Consider the following 19,897-nt stretch of genomic DNA (forward strand, 5'->3'; position numbering starts at 1 on the left):
GCCGATGACGTCACAGAAATCCCCCCCGAAGGAAGAAACAGGAGTGACGTCCACCAGCAGCTGATCCTCCGTCTGCTTTTCTTTCAGGGGATTCAGAGTGAAGCTGCACGTTTTTCCCCAAAACTTCCAACCTGTTTAACTGTTGGTCACTGATTTTACTGACGAGCTTCATCGTGAAGGTTTTGGGAGGTTTAGACCTGAAGAGTTGTTTGTTGTTAAAGAATCTCCAAACGATGAAACGAGCCTCAGTCAGGAGGAGGACGTATCGGGGGGGGTTTTCCACGTTGTTTATCCAGTACGGATGATGTTAGTGAGAAAGGTGTTACCGTGAAGCCCTGCAAAGGAATGGTGAGCTGTACTCCACCCAGCTGAAACAATACCAGACGAACCACAACACCCCCCCACCCCCACCACGCTACCCCACCACGCTCCCCAGCACGCCACCGTCCACAAATAAGCCTCCTTCCTCCTCAAATTCAGTTTTCCCTAAGTAGGAGGGATTTAACTCAAACAGCCTTAACAAGGACTAACAGGTCTGGAATGGGGGGTTCTGGGGCGAGGGTGTTGGGGAGTTGGGGGGGGGGCTGGCAGCTGGCCCTGAGGGGAACTCTGAGGCCATGAAGCAGGACCACATGTTTGTCCTGAAGTTGCACTGCCCCGGTCGGAGAACGGCCAGAGGTTTGAGGTTGGGAGTGAATTATGGGAGCAGACGATTCACACAACAAACACCAGGTCCTTTTCTGAGTTCTGAGTCCTGAGTCTGGTCCTCTGTCGGGTGTTCACGTCTCTTTCTGCTCTTCTTCTCACACCTTTTTGGGCTCGTTCACACAACGGAGCGCAGAGCCTTGTAGACGGTGGAACGTTGGTCCTGGTCCTGGTTTTGGTCCTGGTCCTGGTCCTTGTCACCATGGTCGTACCAACTAGTAGTTCTGCACATGCTCAGTAGGGCCAATCAGAACAAAGTTTCCTCCCCGGTGTGTTGACTCCCAGTCCATATTCTCCTAGACTTGGTAGTTTTATTTTGACAGTCACCCTAATAACAATCCAACTTGGTTGGATCTTGTTTTGCTAACGAGATGGACATTAAGTGGCGGTCTGTTCCGGTCCGTCCGGATGTGCACTGCCCTGCGGTCAAACCTCAGGTTGTGTTGGTCGACGGAGAGTTAGTGTGGCGGTGCAGCCGGGCGGTGCAGTGGTGCTGCAGGTTTGCTGGGCATTACTACAGTCACACAGATTAGTTGATGGATGATGTGATTTCTTAAGGCAGGCTGGTATTTGTTTTCCCACATTCCTGAGAGAAAGTCCAGTTAATGAACGCGGTCGTGAGCCAGGCAGCGACAGTTTGGCTGTTTGACAAAATGCTGAGTCACAGTTGTTCTGCTGCCGACGAGACAGACTCTTTACGTGACAATGATTCCAGGTGGAAATGCAAAACTTTTGCGACGTTTCAGGTCAGTTATAACGACGGCAGTGCTCAGAGCCACGGAAAACAACAGTTTGAAAACGCAACAACGCCGTCTCTGTGGAAACGGCAGAAACACGACTTTCTGTAGACGACAGGTCTCTGGTCATACGCTCCACCTTGGTAGCAACTAGTTCTTCTGCACATGCTCAGTAGAGACAATCAGAAGAAAGTGTCCTCCGTGGTGTCATGACTCCTGGACTTGGTACTTTTATTTTGACAGTCACCGTAACAACAAGCCAACTTGGTAGTTTTATTTTGACAGTCACCGTAATAACAAGCTAACTTGGTAGTTTTATTTTGACATTCACCATAATAACAAGCCAACTTGGTAGTTTTATTTTGACAGTCACCATAATAACAAGCCAACTTGGTAGTTTTATTTTGACAGTCACCGTAACAACAAGCCAACTTGGTAGTTTTATTTTGACAGTCACCGTAACAACAAGCCAACTTGGTAGTTTTATTTTGACAGTCACCGTAACAACAAGCTAACTTGGTGGTTTTATTTTGACAGTCACCATAATAACAAGCCAACTTGGTAGTTTTATTTTGACAGTCACCATAATAACAAGCCAACTTGGTAGTTTTATTTTGACAGTCACCGTAACAACAAGCCAACTTGGTAGTTTTATTTTGACAGTCACCGTAACAACAAGCCAACTTGGTAGTTTTATTTTGACAGTCACCGTAACAACAAGCTAACTTGGTGGTTTTATTTTGACAGTCACCATAATAATAATCCAACTTGGTAGTTTTATTTTGACAGTCACTGCAATAACAATCCACCTTGGTCCCATCATTTTCAATGTTTCTACTGTTTCCATGAAAACTGACATCTTTTTTAAAACGTTGCCGCGTCGACGTGAAACTTTTCGAAAATGCGAAATGATTAATTTTCTCGAACGCTCATGCCTAATTTTTTTTTCTCTTCTGCCTGCAGGACTTGGCAGCGAGACGCCCGTTAAACTAAACAATCCTCGGCTGCTACAGAAGAGAGCACTAAGGTAAGAAGCTGTTTTAACTTCCTCACATCTGTTTTAAAATCCTGTCACTCTGATATCCTGTCATCAAGGAAACGCGTCTGGGACGACATTCGTACCGTTGGAAGTCTGCAGCTCCCTTTATCAGATTCAAACTAACAACTGGGGATTCTCATGACGTGTCTGTGTTTGACACACATTTCATCCATATTTCACTCCTTTTAATCTTAAAGCTCCAAATCAAACTCCAGCCTGTGCTTAATCCTGAAGTTATCTCCAGAGAAAACCATAGTTAATCTTAAAGTTACCTCCATGAGAGAAAACCAGAGTTAATCCTGAAGTTATCTCCAGAGAAAACCAGAGTTAATCCTGAAGTTATCTCCAGAGAAAACCAGAGTTAATCCTGAAGTTACCTCCATGAGAGAAAACCGGAGTTAATCCTGAAGTTACCCCCATAAGAGAAAACCAGAGTTAATCGTGAAGTTACCTCCATTAGAGAAAACCAGAGTTAATCCTGAAGTTATCTCCAGAGAAAACCAGAGTTAATCCTGAAGTTATCTCCAGAGAAAACCAGAGTTAATCCTGAAGTTACCTCCATGAGAGAAAACCGGAGTTAATCCTGAAGTTACCCCCATAAGAGAAAACCAGAGTTAATCGTGAAGTTACCCCCATAAGAGAAAACCAGAGTTAATCCTGAAGTTACCTCCATTAGAAAAAACCAGAGTTAATCCTGAAGTTATCTCCAGAGAAAACCAGAGTTAATCCTGAAGTTACCTCCATAAGAGAAAACCAGAGTTAATCCTGAAGTTACCTCCATAAGAGGAAACCAGAGTCGTCGTACAGACCCCTGAGGTGATTAGAGGCTCTGGATTAAAATCCCACTTTGGACCAGACAAAACCACTGCGTGCCTGTTTCCTCACATCAGGAATCCGCCGCCGCCCCTTTTATTGGTGGTTTTGAATTGGATCCATAAATGACTTCAATGTGTTGGTGAGAGTCGGTGGAGGCGGAGGTTAAAGAGGCCTCGCCGTTTATTGAGCAACATAAAAGGATTGAAAACACGATGAGATTTACAGTCTGAAATCCCAAAGCATTGTTGGGATTCATAATCTTCTGGCTGACCGACAACATTCTTGACCACGATTCAAACCCAACTCGCTTCCAGCAACACGGCAGGCATTTGGACGAACTTCTGCCGGAGTTGTGATTGATTCAATGAGCCTCATCCTGCAGATCAGCCTCCCAACTTCCCACAGCTCAACTTGTTTCAATAACAAGTTGTTTTTTTTTTACTTCAGCTTCTCCAAAGAATTCTCCTACGAGGAACCAGACGACCCGGCCAACAGCACCAAGGACATCGATGTGCGTCTCCTGGCCAACCTCCCCAGAGGTGAGTGACGGGCTGTTGGTTCAGTTCTGCTGAGTCGTTCTCTGGGTTTTTATCAAGTTGCTCTTGTGCAGCAGCAGCAGCTTCTTCTCCCTGGTGGCTTCATGGCAACATTTGTCTGAAGCAGTTTTTCTACTAGAGACTGTACAGACGTACCGCTGTACGTACATGTTGAATAGTGACTGGAGTGGAGATGTTGACGACCTGTTCTGTGACTGATGTGAGATTATCAGACACAGCTGGATGTTGGTCGTCTGATTAGAAAGACCAATAACAGTCGTACAGCTTCACCGATACAGAAATGTTCTTTTTATTTTTACCTTCGCCCACGAAGTTTGGCGAGAAGGTTTGTGTTTTCGTCTGCGTTAATATATTTATTTATTCATTGGTTTGTATCTACGAATTCCATGAAATTTTCAGGGGAGATTTGTCATCATCCAAGGACCAATCGACGTTGGCAGCGAACCGTTTCCGAATTAATCCCCCAAAAAACTGCCAAAAAAATGTCCCATACAAAGTGGATGAGAGAGGCGCCTCATGGATCAAAGGAGATCAGCGTCTGTTGCCATGGAAACACATGTTCAGTGTTTCACTCAGTGATGTAGCTACCTGACAGGCTAGTTAGCATCGATATGCGCTAACGGCTATCATGCTAGCAATGCTAACTCGGTTCCACAAACAAATGTGGCGTTGGCGAAGGACTGCGCTCTACCGAGTGTAGCTCTAGTTCTTAATATCAATCAAATATGAGGGTTTTTTTAGTCCAAGTTTTGTGATCGATGTAGTTGGCATGACGATGAACTAGTTGGTGCTGTTGTTTGTTTTTGTGATGAAACCACACACACATACAAATATCAATAGAATACACAAATAACAATACTTGCAGGCCCAAGTGACTTAGAAAAAGCTCAGATGACAGGAAGTCGTAGTTTCCTCGCTTCCTTGAAATCTTCCAACACTGTTTTTATTCTCGTTTTTTCTTCAAGTGTCTGAACTGAGAAAAAGATTCGAAGGCATCCCCACGAGTGCGAGTGACTGTGACATGAACAGGTGAGAGGATGATGATGATGATGATGATGATGATCTATAAAACGGCTCCCAGTGCTTCTAACTAAGGTGCTGCTGAGCAGGATAATGAGGGTCTAGGTTGACTGTTCATCACTTCCTGTCTGGATGCAGGAAAGAGCGAATCGCACGGCGCCTGGAGGGCATAGAGAGCGAGGTTCATCCGTCGCTGCTGCCCAGCTTGGTGGCAAACCGGCTTCTGGAAGAGGACACGCCCCGATACACCAGAGCCTCCGACCTCTGCGAGCCCCGCGCTGGTGAGACGAGCAAAACGCCACAGCGGCTCGGACGATGTTTGGGAAAGCATATCGTTTTCGTTTTAGGAAAGTTTCACATTCACACAACAATGTTTTGAAAATGATGTTCATTTACACTGAAATGGTAGAAACACTGAGAGCCATGTAGTTAATGTGCAAGACCACTAGTGGGTGCTGTTGTTTATTTATTTGTTTTTGTTTGTTTTGGATTTATTTATTTTACCAACTTTTTGCAAAAACTATTGATTGCATGAAATCTTAAGGGATGATTTGTCATCCTCCAAGGACCAATCGATTAGATTTTGGGATGTTAACGGCAAACTGTTTATGAAATAAATACCAGAAAACTGCAAAAAAATGTCCCATACATAGCAGATGAGAGAGGCACCTTATGGAAATCAAAGGAGATCAGCGTCTGTTGCCATGGAGACGCTCCCTGCTCAGTGCTCACTCAGTGATGTAGCTACCTGACAGGCTAGTTAGCATCGATATGAGCTAACATGCTAGCGATGCTAACTCTGTTACGCAAACAAATGTGTCGTTGACGAAGGTCTGCGCTCTACCAAGTGTAGCTCTAGTTCTTGTAATGAAACCACACATGCAGAACAAGTAGCCTGAAATACTACGACAGTTTGTAGTTTTCAGTTGAAGTAGTTGCGGTGTGGACGGGCCTGAAACACTATGACAGTTTGTAGTTTTCAGTTGAAGTAGTTGCATCACTGGTTCTTCTTCTCTTTCCTTTCTGTCTCTGAAGTGACGGTGCAGCGTTATGCGTCGGAGGGGACTGAAAACACGCCGGCGCCGGTGAAGGCTCCAGAGCGACAGTCCCGAGCTCGAAACAGACCCGACCCTCCGCTGTCCGTCCCGTTGGAGCCAGTGCTCAGTTCCTCCTCCATCACAGGCGTCGCCGACCTGGAGTCCAAGGCCGAGCGCATCGCGCGCTACAAGGCGGAGCGCCGCCGGCAGCTGGCCGAGAGCTACGGCATCTGTCTGGATCAGGAGCCCAACTCGGACTGTTCCTCCCGCTACACCCGCACCCGGAAAGACTCGGATGGTTCGGACAGGCGCAACATGCCGGGCTCGAACGTGGGCTCTCGGCCGGGACGAGAAGAGCAGAGCGGCGAGGTCCGTCCCCGTGGCGACGCCCTCTCGGAGCGGGACCGGCTGATGAACCTGGAGAACCAGCGCCGGGCCGTGGCTCCCGAACCCTCCTACATGGACGTGACGCCGCTGTCGTCGTCCACCGGGGGGCCTGGGATGGACGGCTCCGTCGCGGCGATGCCGCCCAGCTCGCCCAGGCTGGGCGGGCACCGGTCGCTGGGCTCGTCGAAGCAGAGAGCGCCTCCTGGAGATCTGCTCATCGAGCAGCAGGCCCACGGCGCCCTCAGCAGGACGGGGTGAGTATCCTCACATCACCCTCACTGCCTTTCTAGATTTAAGAACTTGGATTCCATATTTCTGTGAGTTCTGCTCTTGATTGTCGTCGTCACCTCCACTGTACCAAGCGTCGCCTCCACTGTACCGAGCGTCACTTCCACTGTACCGAGCGTCGCCTCCCCTGTACCGAGCGTCGCCTCCAGAAGGATCCACTGCAGCAGTAATCCACCGGAGGAATCGTCCCGTCTCTTTGTTTTTATCCACACATGTTCAAGGTCGCTGGTTGTTTGCGCCGCGTCAGCAAACGCGAGCTGGTTGCTTCCTGTGTGTCCTCCAGCCAGAGGACAGTGAGACGCCTGCTTGTTGTTCAGGTCCGTCAGTGAGGCGACAACACTGCTGAGCTGTTCTTGTAGTTTCAGGCCTCATTTCATTTCCAGGTGAAAACATACCTTTATTTTTGAATTTTTGTTTCAGTCAAATGTATTTCTGGGGATTATCCAGCAGGATTCTGCGTAACCTTCAGAAGAGATGAAACTTTGGTCTCGGTCATTACTTTGGGAGTTGTTTTCAGTTTTTTCTTGGATTTCCTTCATCCAGATTGTTCTATGAGGCGTCCTGGTCCGTCTGTTTGTTGAGCAGTAGGATTCAGATCGTAGCTGTCATGCGTTCACATCGGGGATTACCAAGAGCAACTGTGCCAGATTGTGTTTAATTCAAAGTAAATAAGTCAAATTGAGGCACTAATTGCAGGCTTTGTGTTGCTCTGTGGTCCAACATCCAGTAGAGCGTCTTGTGAATGTTAAGCCTCTTATGTCTCAGTAACTCCTTGTGTTTAATCAGTTTTGCGACGTAATTCCTCTTTGGCCATAAAACACTTTTCTGTTATCTGGAGGTGTGAATTCACAGGAACAAACTGTTACTGGTCTGATCAGTCTCCTGCCAGGTGAGACAGGTGAGCAGCACTGAGCCTGATGTTTCCTCTATGAGGCTTTACTGTCACTGCAGCATTTCTTACCTCAGACTGGGAGAGTTTGGATTGGAAATGAAGGGAGTCGCGTTTCTTCAGTCAGTCCGTCCAGATCGTGAGCGTTCCTCAACTCGCTCCTCGACTCACTCCACGACTTGTTCCTTGACTCGCTCCACGACTCGCTCCACGACTCGCTCCACGACTCGCTCCTCGACTCGCTCCACGACTCGCTCCTCGACTCGCTCCTCGACTCGCTCCCTCGACTCGCTCCCTCGACTCGCTCCCTCGACTCGCTCCTTGACTCGCTCCTTGACTCGCTCCTTGACTCGCTCCTCGACTCGCTCCTCGACTCGCTCCACGCCTTGTTCTTCGACTCGCTCCTTGACTTGCTCCTCAACTCGCTACTCGACTCGCTCCTTGACTCGTTCTTCGACTCGCTCCTCGACTCGCTCCTCGACTCGCTTCTCGACTCGCTCCTCGACTCGCTCCTCGACTTGCTTCGTGACTCGCTCCTCGACTTGCTTCGTGACTCGCTCCTCGACTTGCTTCTCGACTCGCTCCTTGACTCGCTCCTCGACTTGTTCTGGCCTCCTCGTGCTCTTCCTCGCTGTCCTTTATAACCCAGCCGATGCGTTTGTGCGTGCCTGTGTCGGGTGTCATGTTACCGGGCGGCGAGTCGTATCTGTGACCCCAAGCTGGGTCCAATCGGCGAGCTGCGAGGCCCGGCTGCTGGTAACGGGCCGTCTGAAGGTCGAGAGTGAAGTCGTTTATTTTGCTACTGACACTCGGTGTGACGGAGGTCGACCTTCAACCAGGAAATGACCCCGAGCTTCATTCTTCAGCTTTAAAGCTGCAGCTCTACGCCACGTAATTTAAGGTTATATCCCTTTAAAAATGCTGTTCGAAGTTGCTCATTGGTCATCAGAGATCCAAGTCCTTCATGGTTCAGATGCAGAATCAGGTCTCGTTTCCACGACAACATTTCAGGTGAAAACGCACCGTTTTGGGGAATCCATTTCAGAAAAGGCGTGTGCTTCCACGGCAGTGGTAGAAACGCCACAGAGATGGAGCGTTTTCAAAAAGCTTCATCTTCAATGACTCTGAGCTCTGTTGTCGTGGAAACGTACCCCAAAACACAACGAAAGTTTTGCGTAATTTTAAATTGTTGTCGTGTAAATTGAGCATTAGCATAACAAAATTCATGTTTCCATTCATTCACTATTCTTTTTATTTATTATAAATAAAAATGCCTCTCATTGGACAAAAAGCTGAGACACGGTAATTCTTCGATATAACTTTGGACAGAATGTCTGTTACAGATTTATTCCAGTCTGGTTGCAGATCTTTACAATCATCTGTTGTTTGAGGTACTCGGATACTGTAGTCAGTCTTCTTGCTGACTGATGTGTCAGAACTCCGCTCCGGTCAGGTCGGTGCCTCAGAAGTTCTTCAGGTTGTTTCAGTGACCACGAGAGTCAGATTGAGTCATTCTAATCTTTTCTTTAATATCTGCTTCAGTCCATAAAGCCTCAGACATTCCTGAATGTACCGAGTGTCAAACAGTGATATGAATCCCTCAGATGGATTTTTCCTCCAGGTTTTCCTTCAGACACCTGATGAAACATGTTTATTAACCTTCTGGAAGCTTGAGTCCATTTAACTGTGTAACTGTCAGGCCTCATGTGAAGCCAGTAGTGTGTACAATGTGTAAGAGCAGAGTCTAAATCTGCACTGTGACCCCCCCCACCCCCCGCCGGGTGTTCACTCACGTCTTGGGTTCCCATTGGTGCAGCGTCGGGGCCAAACTTAGCTCTGACTGGTTCCTCCAGACTGACGCTGAGGGCGACACCCACACCCTCATCAACTGGCCATCCAGGTACACCAGCCCCCCTGCCACCACCACCCCCCCGATCACTCATCGTGTTCCGTTTCGGCTGGACTAAACCCCCCCAACCTCCGCCCATAAACCGTGCTCAGTACTCTCTGCATCATCTTCATCGTCTTCATCCTCTTGGCTTTGGACCATAACCTCACCTCATGTACCTGCTGTGTTTCAGTTTAATCTCCGTGTGGAAAAACTTTCTAGATACATGCAGAGAGTTGAATTGTTCTGTTTGGTTCTTCAGGAATCAGCCCGCTCTCCAGCTGCGATGCTTTGGACCCCGTTTACACCACGTTTCAATTGAATTTTTTTTTTATTGCTTTTTTGTTTAAGAAAAGTTGCGCGGCAACGTTCTGAAAACGATGTCCATCTACTGAGCATGTGCAGAACTACTAGTTACCACGACCGTAGTGCACATGTGCAACAGCAGCATCTCTGCCAACTTCACTGATTCGGAGCCGGAGCGTTTCCAAAAAGTTCCTCCTTGAAAGCAGTTTTCATAAAGTCGTTTAATCATCGTGTAAACAGACTCGCTAAACGCTGCAACGTTTAACGTTTTCTCTTGAAATCCTTGTGGTGTAAACGGGGCTCATATCAAACTCTGTCCTGAAGAAGCAGGAGCCTCTGCTTTAGACCAGCCGCTGCTTTGTGTGTTTGTGATTGGATCAGACAGTGGTGACCTTCATGAGCTTCAGTGGTCGACTGAAGGTAACCGGTGCTTTGTCTCCCTGAAGAATCCGAGTTAGAGAGAGACTCGCCAAGGAGGACGGCCGCCAGAGGAGCCCAGACTCGGGAAACGCCCCAGAAGCTCCCGTGTTCCGTCGGCAGCCCCAGACTTCTCCACCAAGTGGCCAGCAGGCCTCCACCCAGCTCCACCAGGCTCAGGCTCCACCTGCTGGTCCGCCTGGGGGACCAGAAGCCGGCGGCTTCCCCAGTTACCTGTCCATGGCCTCTGGACTGCAGGACGTCCAGGACGAAGAGCTGGAGGAGGCCGACGGCGTGAGGACCGAAGGCCTCCTGAGGAGCAAGAAAGCAGTGTTGCCCTCTGAGATCCGCCGGCGCAAGAGGAGCACAGAGGATCCTCGAAGGGGGGCGGGGGAGGAGGAGATGGAGGCGTCCAGGTCCAGTGTCGGCCACACCCGGGAGGCTGAAGCTGAGGAGCCTGTGAGAGGAGGGCAGAGATCCAGAACCAGGTGGGAGGAAGCAGAGGGCAAACCCAGGGACCAGGAGAAAGTCTTGTACGTGCAGAGAGGCCCCGCCTCCGTCCACGTCCAGCCTAGAACACCACATGTAGGAGCGGGAGTCTCAACCTCCAACACGGCTCTCAGCCCCGGTGACTCCCGAGCAGCCATTCGGCGCAACCCGCCGGGCCCCCAAGAAGCCCTCGGTAATGGAGAGGATCACCGGGACGCCCGGGTGTCCGTGGCCCAGCTCAGACACTCCTACATGGAAAGCACCACCACGCCTCCAACCAGCCGCCGCACTCAGCTGTAGGTCGGAGCTCGTCTTGCCGGCTGAACTAACGAGCAGCGTAGTCCGCTGTGGAACCGACAGCGCTGCACCGCTTCTAACCTTCAGAACTGAGCTTCTTGCATTAATGGCCACTAACACCAAGCTTCCTGCCGCTCCATGTTTGCTTCATTACGGGTTCGACTAGTTTAGTCTGAGCTCATGACCTGCATGGCCTCACCCCACCTTAAAAACCAGGTATTACAGTATTTAACAATTGTACATTTAAGCAGTTTCTATTCGGGATGCACCGATGCCAGTATCAGGTATCGGCCCGATACTGCACGGAATATTCATACATGTAAAAACTCCCCGATAAAACCTGACTAATACTACGTGATGTCATGAAACGTCGTTGGCAGGGAGACAAGAGAGGCGGAGCAATGTTGGCGGTTTGGATATTCTTTAATATTAATGAGAATGACAAAAGTAAGATCGATCGTGAATTATGTTCTGATAGTTCGTACATCGCCAGCAACTTCCTCAGACATTTTGACCAGCAGAGTTACCCCAGTGTCGCTCAGTAGTTTAACTGTTCAGCACATGACTCCAAGCTGTGCTACATGCTAAAGAGTTTCAGGCTCACACTCCAGCAATGCTACATGCTAAAGAGTTTTAGGCTCACGCTAAAGAGTTTCAGGCTCACACTCCAGCAATGCTACATGCTAAAGAGTTTCAGGCTCACACTCCAGCAATGCTAAATGCTAAACATAGTTAAAATCTGACTGATACTCTCATTACCAGCAGCTCAGTCCCTCGGTCTACAGTAGCGTACTGCTTAATGGTATTTAAGAAGTACTTGTATCAGTACTCTGTATGGGCATGTAGCTAAAGGTCAGTACTTGTACTTGTATTCGTCTTTTAAAAAGTGGTATCAGTGCTTCCATAAATAGTTCTCCAGTGTCTGTCCAGTGTAACTTGGATCCTCTGAGCCGAGCGGCGGAGTTTTCCTTCACTCTAACAACGTTAACAAACATGGAAGCTTAGCGACCAAAGGTCCGTCTGATGGGCGTTTGGCCGCCGTCGCCACATGTGACCACGGCGAGGGAGCATGAATTGGCCTTTGTGGGTAATCAGCCTCCAAGACCGTGGAACGGAGCAGACTTGTGTAAAGCCTTTTAATTCTCCAGCTAAACCTGCTTTTCACCATTTCTCCTGCTAACGCATGCTAACATGCTTCTCCTGCGTCCGGCTCGTCTCCGGACGGATCACCGGCCTGCTGCTCGTCTTCTGCTGCTTGTCTTCTGCTGCTTGTCTTCTGCTGCTCGTCTTCTGCTGCTCGTCTTCTGCTGCTCGTCTTCTGCTGCCCAGATGCTCCAACCCTGCACTGATTCTCTTTCTGTTTTTTGTTTTTTTGAAGGTCTTGCGTGAGCTCCGACTTTGTGTCTGCTGAAGGTGAGTCGTTTTCTGTCTGTTAAAGAAAGTACCGACGGTAAAAGTTAACTTTCAGAAGACTTCGTTCCCGTCAGCATCCTTTGTGCTTGACTCTCTTCATACTTGAGGTAGAAACTGAAATGTCTTTTGATTAAATCTCGAACTAATGCAGGTCTGCACTCAGTATTTGGTGATGTAATCTATTACAAACAATCATGTTGGCAGTAATATATCTGACCAGTGTGATTCCTTGGCCGGGATGTTGACTCGCTTCATCCTTACAAACGGTGTTAAAGATTCATTTGTGTTTGTGACGGGTGAATCTTCTATACAGTTTTACTGTTTATTAGCGTTTCAGGTAAAAAGTTACCTTCTCACTTTGCAACAACCTTCATATTTGACGATAATGCGACCGACATGACGGGTTTAATCTGTAGTACGTGGAGGTTGATGAGATCACGGTAATGTGCAAAGTAATCAGATTAAGGCTTCAGTTCAGTCATTATCTAGTTTGACTTCAGGAGTCAATATTAGGGACGCACCAGTACCGATACCGGTACCGATACTGCACGAAGTACTCATACTTCTTATAGATCCCTGATACAACCCAGCAAGTACTACATGATGTCATTCATCAGCAACTTCAACAAAAAGTGGGATCAGTGCGATATTTGAAAACAATTTGACTTCCTTCGTCCTCTGCAGCTCTGACGTTAAGTTCAGGGACCAACGACTAAAATGTGACTTTAAGTGGTTTTGTATTGAAGCTCAAACGGTTTTCTGCCTCCAGCGTTGAAACTCTCGCAAATGTGATTTTGAGGAGAAGATTGAATTTTGTTTCTCTGCTGAAGACATTATCACAAGTTCCAGCAGTTTCTTCTGACTGAGTCACAAGCTTGGTGACGTCGCTATGACAACTAACCAACCAATAGAAATGACGACTGAAATGACGTGGTGACTGGCGCCACACTGGAGCTAAAATCAATTAGATTCTTTGATGGTAAAACGCATCAAAAAAGCCTGTGGGATGGAAACAAAACAGTTCTTGGGATTTCTCTCCAAACACATAAGATCCACGAGGACGAGGCTCCGTTCATGTTTCACTAGTTTCTTTCTCATGGACGGACACGGATGACGTTTAATTCTTACATCTTCACGTCGACTCACGTCGTCGTCGGTTGAGATTCAGCTTGTTTTCATCTTCTGCTCTGAACACAGCAAACTTCATGTCGTGAGCAAAGTTTCTTAGATTCTCGCCGTACGGTGTCGCTGGTTAGACTGTTAAAATCGTAGCGTGTTTAGCGGCTCGAGAGCGAAACTCAACACGGCGCTGGTTCTTTAAACATCCACCGTTTGCAATTCATCTTCTTCTGCTTCTCTCCACAGCTGATGATGAGAAGTTGGACGAACGAGCCAAACTGAGCGTAGCGGCCAAACGTTCTCTCTTCAGGGTGAGATTCTCCGTTTCTCTTTCTCTCCGTCCTCACAGCTTCACCATGAACCGTCACATCGAGTTCAGTTCACACAGTTTCAGTCACAATCACTTTGATTTACACACTGTCAGGGTGGATGGAGGGAGGGAGGGTGGAGGGATGGAGAGTGGGGGTGGATAACGGTTAGAGGGTGGATGCCGTCTTGACCTGACATCCGTCGCTGCTCCCGCAGGAGCTGGAGAGGAGCATCGATGGCGGAGCTCCGAAGCCTCGGTCCAGAAACACCGTCATCGACCGGAGACTGAGACGGACTCAGGACCGATCCAGAACTCAGCCCATCACCACAGAGGAGGTTGTCATCGCCGCCACGTGAGTCTTTATCAACACCGACGTTCACCAGGACTGATCAACGTAAAGAAGGCTTTTCTGTGGTAGCAGTGTTCTGCTGTGATACAGTGACATCTGGTGGTCTGCACTGGTATGTTTCGATGGAGAAGTCGCCTCCTAATGTAAATCACTCGACCAACAGGTTAACGTTAGGTGTTGTTGTGGATTGTGTGTTGGGCAGGAGTGATAAACGTTCACGTATCCATTCTTTTCTTTTTTTTAGCTCGATTGCTGATTCATCACTTTTCACTTTTCCTGCAAAATTTCATTCAAACCGTCTGAGATGAAATTTAGTTTCATACCTCCAGTCATCTTTTCTCACCATGCTTTCTCTGCTCTCTGTTTACATGACAACGTTTTGAAAACTATCCGTTTCCACGGAAACTGCATAAACACTGAAAACAATGTAGTTTTCATGTTGGTCCACTAGTGGGTGTGTTTCCAGAAAATCTCATTTTCCTTCCTTCTTCATGTCTGTGATCCTTATCATTTCTGTGTGTGTGTGTGTGTGTGTGTGTGTGTGTGTGTGTGTGTGTGTGTGTGTGTGTGTGTGTGTGTGTGTGTGTGTGTGTGTGTGTGTGTGTGTGTGTGTGTGTGTGTGTGTGTGTGTGTGTGTGTGTGTGTGTGTGTGTGTGTGTGTGTGTGTGTGTGTGTGTGTGTGTGTGTGTGTGTGTGTGTGTGTGTGTGTGTGTGTCGTAGCCCCACCCTCGTGTGCAGCACTGCCCCGTCATACAGGTACACACCACAGGCGTGTGCAGTGTGTTGACCGTCAGCTCGGCCTGCAGTGTCTAACACACTGAGGTGTATTGATTAGTCTAAAAGCCCCTGGTGCATGGCGTGTTGGAAGTTTGGCGCCCTCTGGTGTTAACAGAATGAAACGTCAGGACTCACCCTGCATGTGTGCAGAACCTGCCTATCTCTGATTCACTGTGGCTGGATGTGCTCACACCTGGCATGTTGCATGACCTTCCTCTCCTCAGCCTGCAGGCGGCCTCGCAGCAGAGCACAGCGGCCCGGGAGCCGGCGCCGGAAGCGAGGAGGCGGGAGTCCCGGCGAGCTCCGGACATGGAGGGGAAAGCTGGGAGTCCGAGCCGGGAGGAGCCCGACCTCTGCAGCCTCAGCCTGACGGAGAAGATGGCACTCTTCAACCGGCTGGCGCAGCCGCCCACCAGGGTCACCCGCACGCGGGGCGACACCCGGCAGCGCCGGGCCAACGCTCGCTACCAGACGCAGCCCATCACCCTGGGAGACATGGAGCAGGTCTCAGCTTCACACTGTTTACCGGAGCAATCGATACTCAGACGTTCACACCATGCTGTAGTGAAAACACATTATTGTTTTTAATTCATGACATTGGACTCTGTGAAGAGTCTTACAGTCGGCTCTCCTTATTGATTCCATATTCCTCATCCTCACACAACCTAGAAGGAAGAGTTGCTTTGTGGTTCTATCAGAGTTCTTCCATCTCGTACTTGAATGTGTGAAGTTCTGGTAGAGCTCAGTGAGGATTAGTGACACCTGGTGGCGGTTTGATGTAGCACGTTGTGTCTCTGCTCCAGGAGCTCTCAGACGTAGACGACCAGGAGCTGTGCGACAGCCCCGTACGACAAGTAAGGCCGCCCTGAGTCTCCGTCCCGGAAGTGACCGCCGAGGGCGTCTGAGGGATGGAAGGTCACTTCCGGGACGAGCACAAGCTGTGTGGCGTCTTGCTCGCTCTGTGGCGTCTCGCTCGCTCTGTGGCGTCTCGCTCGCTCTGTGACGTCTCTCTCGCTCTGTGATGTCTCGCTTCTACACTCGTTGAAAGACATGAAAGGAAAACCAGCTTGGTTGTTTGGACGCAGAGGAAACTGTTTGGTTTCTGTTGCTTCTTGTTCAGTCTGGTTTGTTTGAGTGTCTGATGGATGAACGTGTGTGTGTGTGTGTGTGACTCCTCCTTTTTCTGTCCATCAGTTTCAGGACGGCGTTGCGTCTCAGGCGGGACACCGGGGAGGGGAAGGAGGCGGCACTGTCTCCTCCGACCACGCCGGAGACATCCACCTCCCCCGAAACTCCGCCCCCCCTCGCCACCCGGACGGCCCCACCTGGAGATCCATGGACCCGTCTGTGCGCCGCGGGGCTCCGCAGAGAGGGGGCGCCGGCAGGCCGTCCTCCCCGGAGGCGGAGCCTGTGATTGGACAGGAGCAGCAGCAGCAGTCCAGAGCGGTGCAGAGCTCAGAGAGCCTCGTGTTCCAGGACCAGACGGGGTCTCAGAGGGGGGACGATCCGAAGACCAGGAGCGTCAGTGGAGGTAAGACCGCCTGCTCTCTGCCTTCGTGTTCATGGTCCTGTCATCCAGCAGCGCTTCTTTTATTGTCGACGCTTTATTTGATTCTAAACGCCCGAAAAACCTTCAGATATAAAACTGTATGACTTTGTGTGTGTGTGTGTGTGTGTGTGTGTGTGTGTGTGTGTGTGTGTGTGTGTGTGTGTGTGTGTGTGTGTGTGTGTGTGTGTGTGTGTGTGTGTGTGTGTGTGTGTGTGTGTGTGTGTGTGTGTGTGTGTGTGTGTGTGTGTGTGTGTGTGTGTGTGTGTCTAAAAATCCATTTGTGACATTCGCCTCGTCCCAGGAAACTCGATAACACTTCCATACTTGCTGGAAAGGTATTGATTGTGTTTCCTCGTCTGTCTCACAGATCTGCTGGACGCAGCGTCCGGTTCTCCCGGGACGGCGAGCCGACCTCAGCACGCCGACGCTCTTCTTCAGCTCCAGTCTGCAGACGAGCTGAGCGAGGCCATGGCGGCCAGACACATGTCCATCAGAGAGAGGTACGGCGAGCTCCATCAGCACAGTGAGTTAGCAGGACAGGAAATGTCTCCTTGGGGGGAAAAGCGCCCTCTGGTGACCCAACATGCTCACTACATCGTTTTCAGAACGTCGCCCTGTAAACATGAACGTTTAGGATTCAATATGCGTTGAAATGAGGCCTCACCCCCTCCTGCCCTCGACCTCCACCCGCCGCAGAGTCCAGGGAAGGTTTCCGTTTGTGCAATTGAGGAGAACAATCGATGTATTTCACCCAGTGGTGGCCTTTCAGAACTCCACCTTCACTAGTGCTGGTCTAAGACCATTTGTGGCTCTACAACCATGTTATTATGCAGAAATGCAGTAAAGAGCCGTTGCTCAACTCTCGCAACGTTTCTCCTTCTGCTGCAGCCGCATGACAAAGGTCCAGAAACATCTGGGGCTCGAGCAGGAAGACAAACATCACATTTTCTTGGTCTTGAAATCTGGCAAATTACATAATCCTGAGTCCTGCCATGGAAGTTGTAGTGAGCGCAAGTAACTTGCTCCGGACCTCCGTGTGCTCGGAGTGCTGCGGTGCGTTCAAGGACCTCTGGGAAAGTCCGTCTTGAAAATGGTTTTGATTATAAATCTACAACCAAGTGTCTTTCTCTTTCAGTCATTGTCGATTCACAAAACCGCTACAGAAGCAGCCAGCTAGCGCTGGAGAGGAAACTGTCCAATCAGAGGACAGGAATACTCTATCGTCACCCTGAGTCGCCAACTCAACATCTGATTGGTTGAAGCAGCAGCGTGATCAACACTTATTTTATACTGCAGAATCGAACGTGAAGTTCTCAGGCAGATTTCTTTACCTGGCAACAGGTGATGGCTGCAATGTGATTGGTTAAAAGCTTTACTATGGAAATAACGTCTGGAAGCAGCAGCCAGGGAGAAGCTATGAGAGGAAGTGGACAGAACATCTGGAATTATTTAATAAGTGTTCATGGACAAAATATGATTACCACCAGTCTGTGATTCAGATCTTTTTCTTGGGCCTTCAGAGGTCCTGCAGCCTGACTCTACCTCGATTAGACCAAAGAGCCGCAGCAGAGCAGCTGGTTGAATAATAGCGACACGGTCTGCCTGATCAACCCTGGATCCATACCGGCCTGCTCAGACCGCCGCGGGACTCCACCGCTTCATTACATCATCGATCAATGTGACGCTGCAGCTCGGACCCTTTGGCACAGCGTGACGCAACGCCGGCGCACGCCAACATTCGCTTGAAGATCAAAGAGATGGACAGTCGGAGCCACGTTGACGTTTCCCTTCAGAGTTCATGTCCTCCACGTCTCAACATTCCAGTGTAGTGTTGTCACGATACCAACATCTTGGTATCGATACCGATACCACCATGTAGTTCGATACTTGCAATACTTTTCCAAATAAAACGAGACACATAAAACACATAAAATGTCACGAGATACAGCGTGTCTTAAGTAGGACCAATGTCTTTAAATGGTACGTTACTATGCAGTAATCTTTATAACAATAAATGGCAAAAATTTAATATTTTCATATTATAATCTTTTTATAGTATTATATTTATAATACTAATATTTATAATAGCTTACTGGCATTTGGTATTCTTCTCAAAGTACAAGCTTGGTTAGGGGAAATATGTTTTGAAAATATGTTTTGACTTTTATTTTGAAGTTGTGTAGGTCGAGTATGAAGCGCTTATTCATTTGCGGATCTCGGGTCGGAGCGCGGGAGTGGAAAAAAAATTCTAAAAAAAAGAAAAGAAAAGAAAGCGGAGCACTTTCGATTGTCCAAAACAAGTCAGAAGGCGTAGCAGCCGGCCGACGCTTCCCCCACAAAAAGGTGCAAATTCCAACACAGTGACGCTCCACGGCGACGTAAAAAAAAAAAAGAATAGATACTGGTACCAGCCGGGCCCAGTATAGTATCGTTTTAAAGGCGTCAGTACCGAGATACCTACACAGTACCGGTATACCGAACAACCCTACTTCAGTGTCGTCGGTTTCCACCAGCAGTTTCTTATTTTTTGGTCATTTTTCTCTTGATTTTTGTTTTTCTGCTCCGTTTCCAATCTGCAGGAACAAACTCTGGACAATTATTTTGAATTATTTGCACTTTTCACATTTAATATTTTAGCACTGTGAATATTCAGGACATGAATACACAGTGCATGGAAACGTCATTTATCTCGGTGCAGTCCAGGTTTTTTTTGCGACACGTACATATTAAGTATTGGGCCTTTTTACGCAGCTCATCAGTCTCTCCGCTGAACATCTGGTTTTTATCTTCAATCTCTCACTGGATTAAAAAAAAAATATAGAAATATGAATATATTGAAATAATCTGCTCTTTGAATTTGTAATTTGACACCAGCCTCATTGCGACTCCGCTCTCGTAAACTCAAACTAATCTTGACGATTGCTTCGTCTCGTTGTGACCAGAGTGGCCCTGCTGAAGAAGAGCGGCGAGGAGGACTGGAGGAACCGGATCAACAGGAAGCAGGACGTGGCGAAGGTCGCTGGCGGCGAGCAGCAGCACGCCGCCTCGCTCTGGGAGGCGGAGCAAAGCCTCAAGAAGGTAACGGCATGAAGTCGACGCTCGCTGCTGAGGGAGCGGCTGGACGCCCTGCAAGGTTGAAGTTTAACCAAAACCCTGTTTACACGACAACGTTTCCCGTGAAAACACATCGTTTTCACGTTTTGGTTTCAGAAAAGTTTTCAGTGACTCTGAGCTCCGTTGTCGTGGCGACGGACCTGAAACACATCAAATGTTTTCTGTTGAAATCGTTGACGTGTAAACGAGGTCTAATACAGTAACAGACTCTTTATTTCATCCTCACTCACGAGGGACGCACCGATACCAGTTTGGAGTATCGGCCCGATACCGCACAGAGCACTCGTACTCGTGAAAGATCCCCGATACAACCATTACTCATCTTCTGGTGGAACTAATCACGTTGTGCAGAATGAAAATTGGACGGATTAAAACAGAGAGGTTGTGTGTCGTC

At 48.6% G+C, this 19,897-nt stretch overlaps 1 protein-coding gene across 7 annotated transcripts in view; it reads left to right on the forward strand.

The window, feature by feature from the left end:
* Positions 1–3,781: 3,781 nt before the first annotated feature.
* svila (supervillin a) overlaps positions 3,782–19,897 on the forward strand; it is a 37,438-nt gene continuing 21,322 nt past the window's right edge. For 6 of the 7 annotated variants that reach the window (XM_080489203.1, XM_080489204.1, XM_080489207.1 and 3 more), the window contains exons 1-13: positions 3,782–3,836; positions 4,820–4,883; positions 5,013–5,155; positions 5,910–6,552; positions 10,116–10,871; positions 12,251–12,285; positions 13,651–13,715; positions 13,930–14,066; positions 15,065–15,344; positions 15,644–15,694; positions 16,035–16,371; positions 16,757–16,889; positions 19,332–19,467. In XM_080489203.1, the coding sequence (XP_080345329.1) occupies positions 4,876–4,883; positions 5,013–5,155; positions 5,910–6,552; positions 10,116–10,871; positions 12,251–12,285; positions 13,651–13,715; positions 13,930–14,066; positions 15,065–15,344; positions 15,644–15,694; positions 16,035–16,371; positions 16,757–16,889; positions 19,332–19,467 (2,724 nt within the window). In that variant the 5' untranslated portion in view covers positions 3,782–3,836; positions 4,820–4,875. The remainder of the gene's footprint in view (positions 3,837–4,819; positions 4,884–5,012; positions 5,156–5,909; positions 6,553–10,115; positions 10,872–12,250; positions 12,286–13,650; positions 13,716–13,929; positions 14,067–15,064; positions 15,345–15,643; positions 15,695–16,034; positions 16,372–16,756; positions 16,890–19,331; positions 19,468–19,897) is intronic. The other variant, XM_080489206.1, reaches the window with a different exon arrangement.

This window comes from Lipophrys pholis (assembly GCF_963383615.2).
Source record: "Lipophrys pholis genome assembly, chromosome: 20".
Lineage (NCBI taxonomy): Eukaryota > Metazoa > Chordata > Actinopteri > Blenniiformes > Blenniidae > Lipophrys > Lipophrys pholis.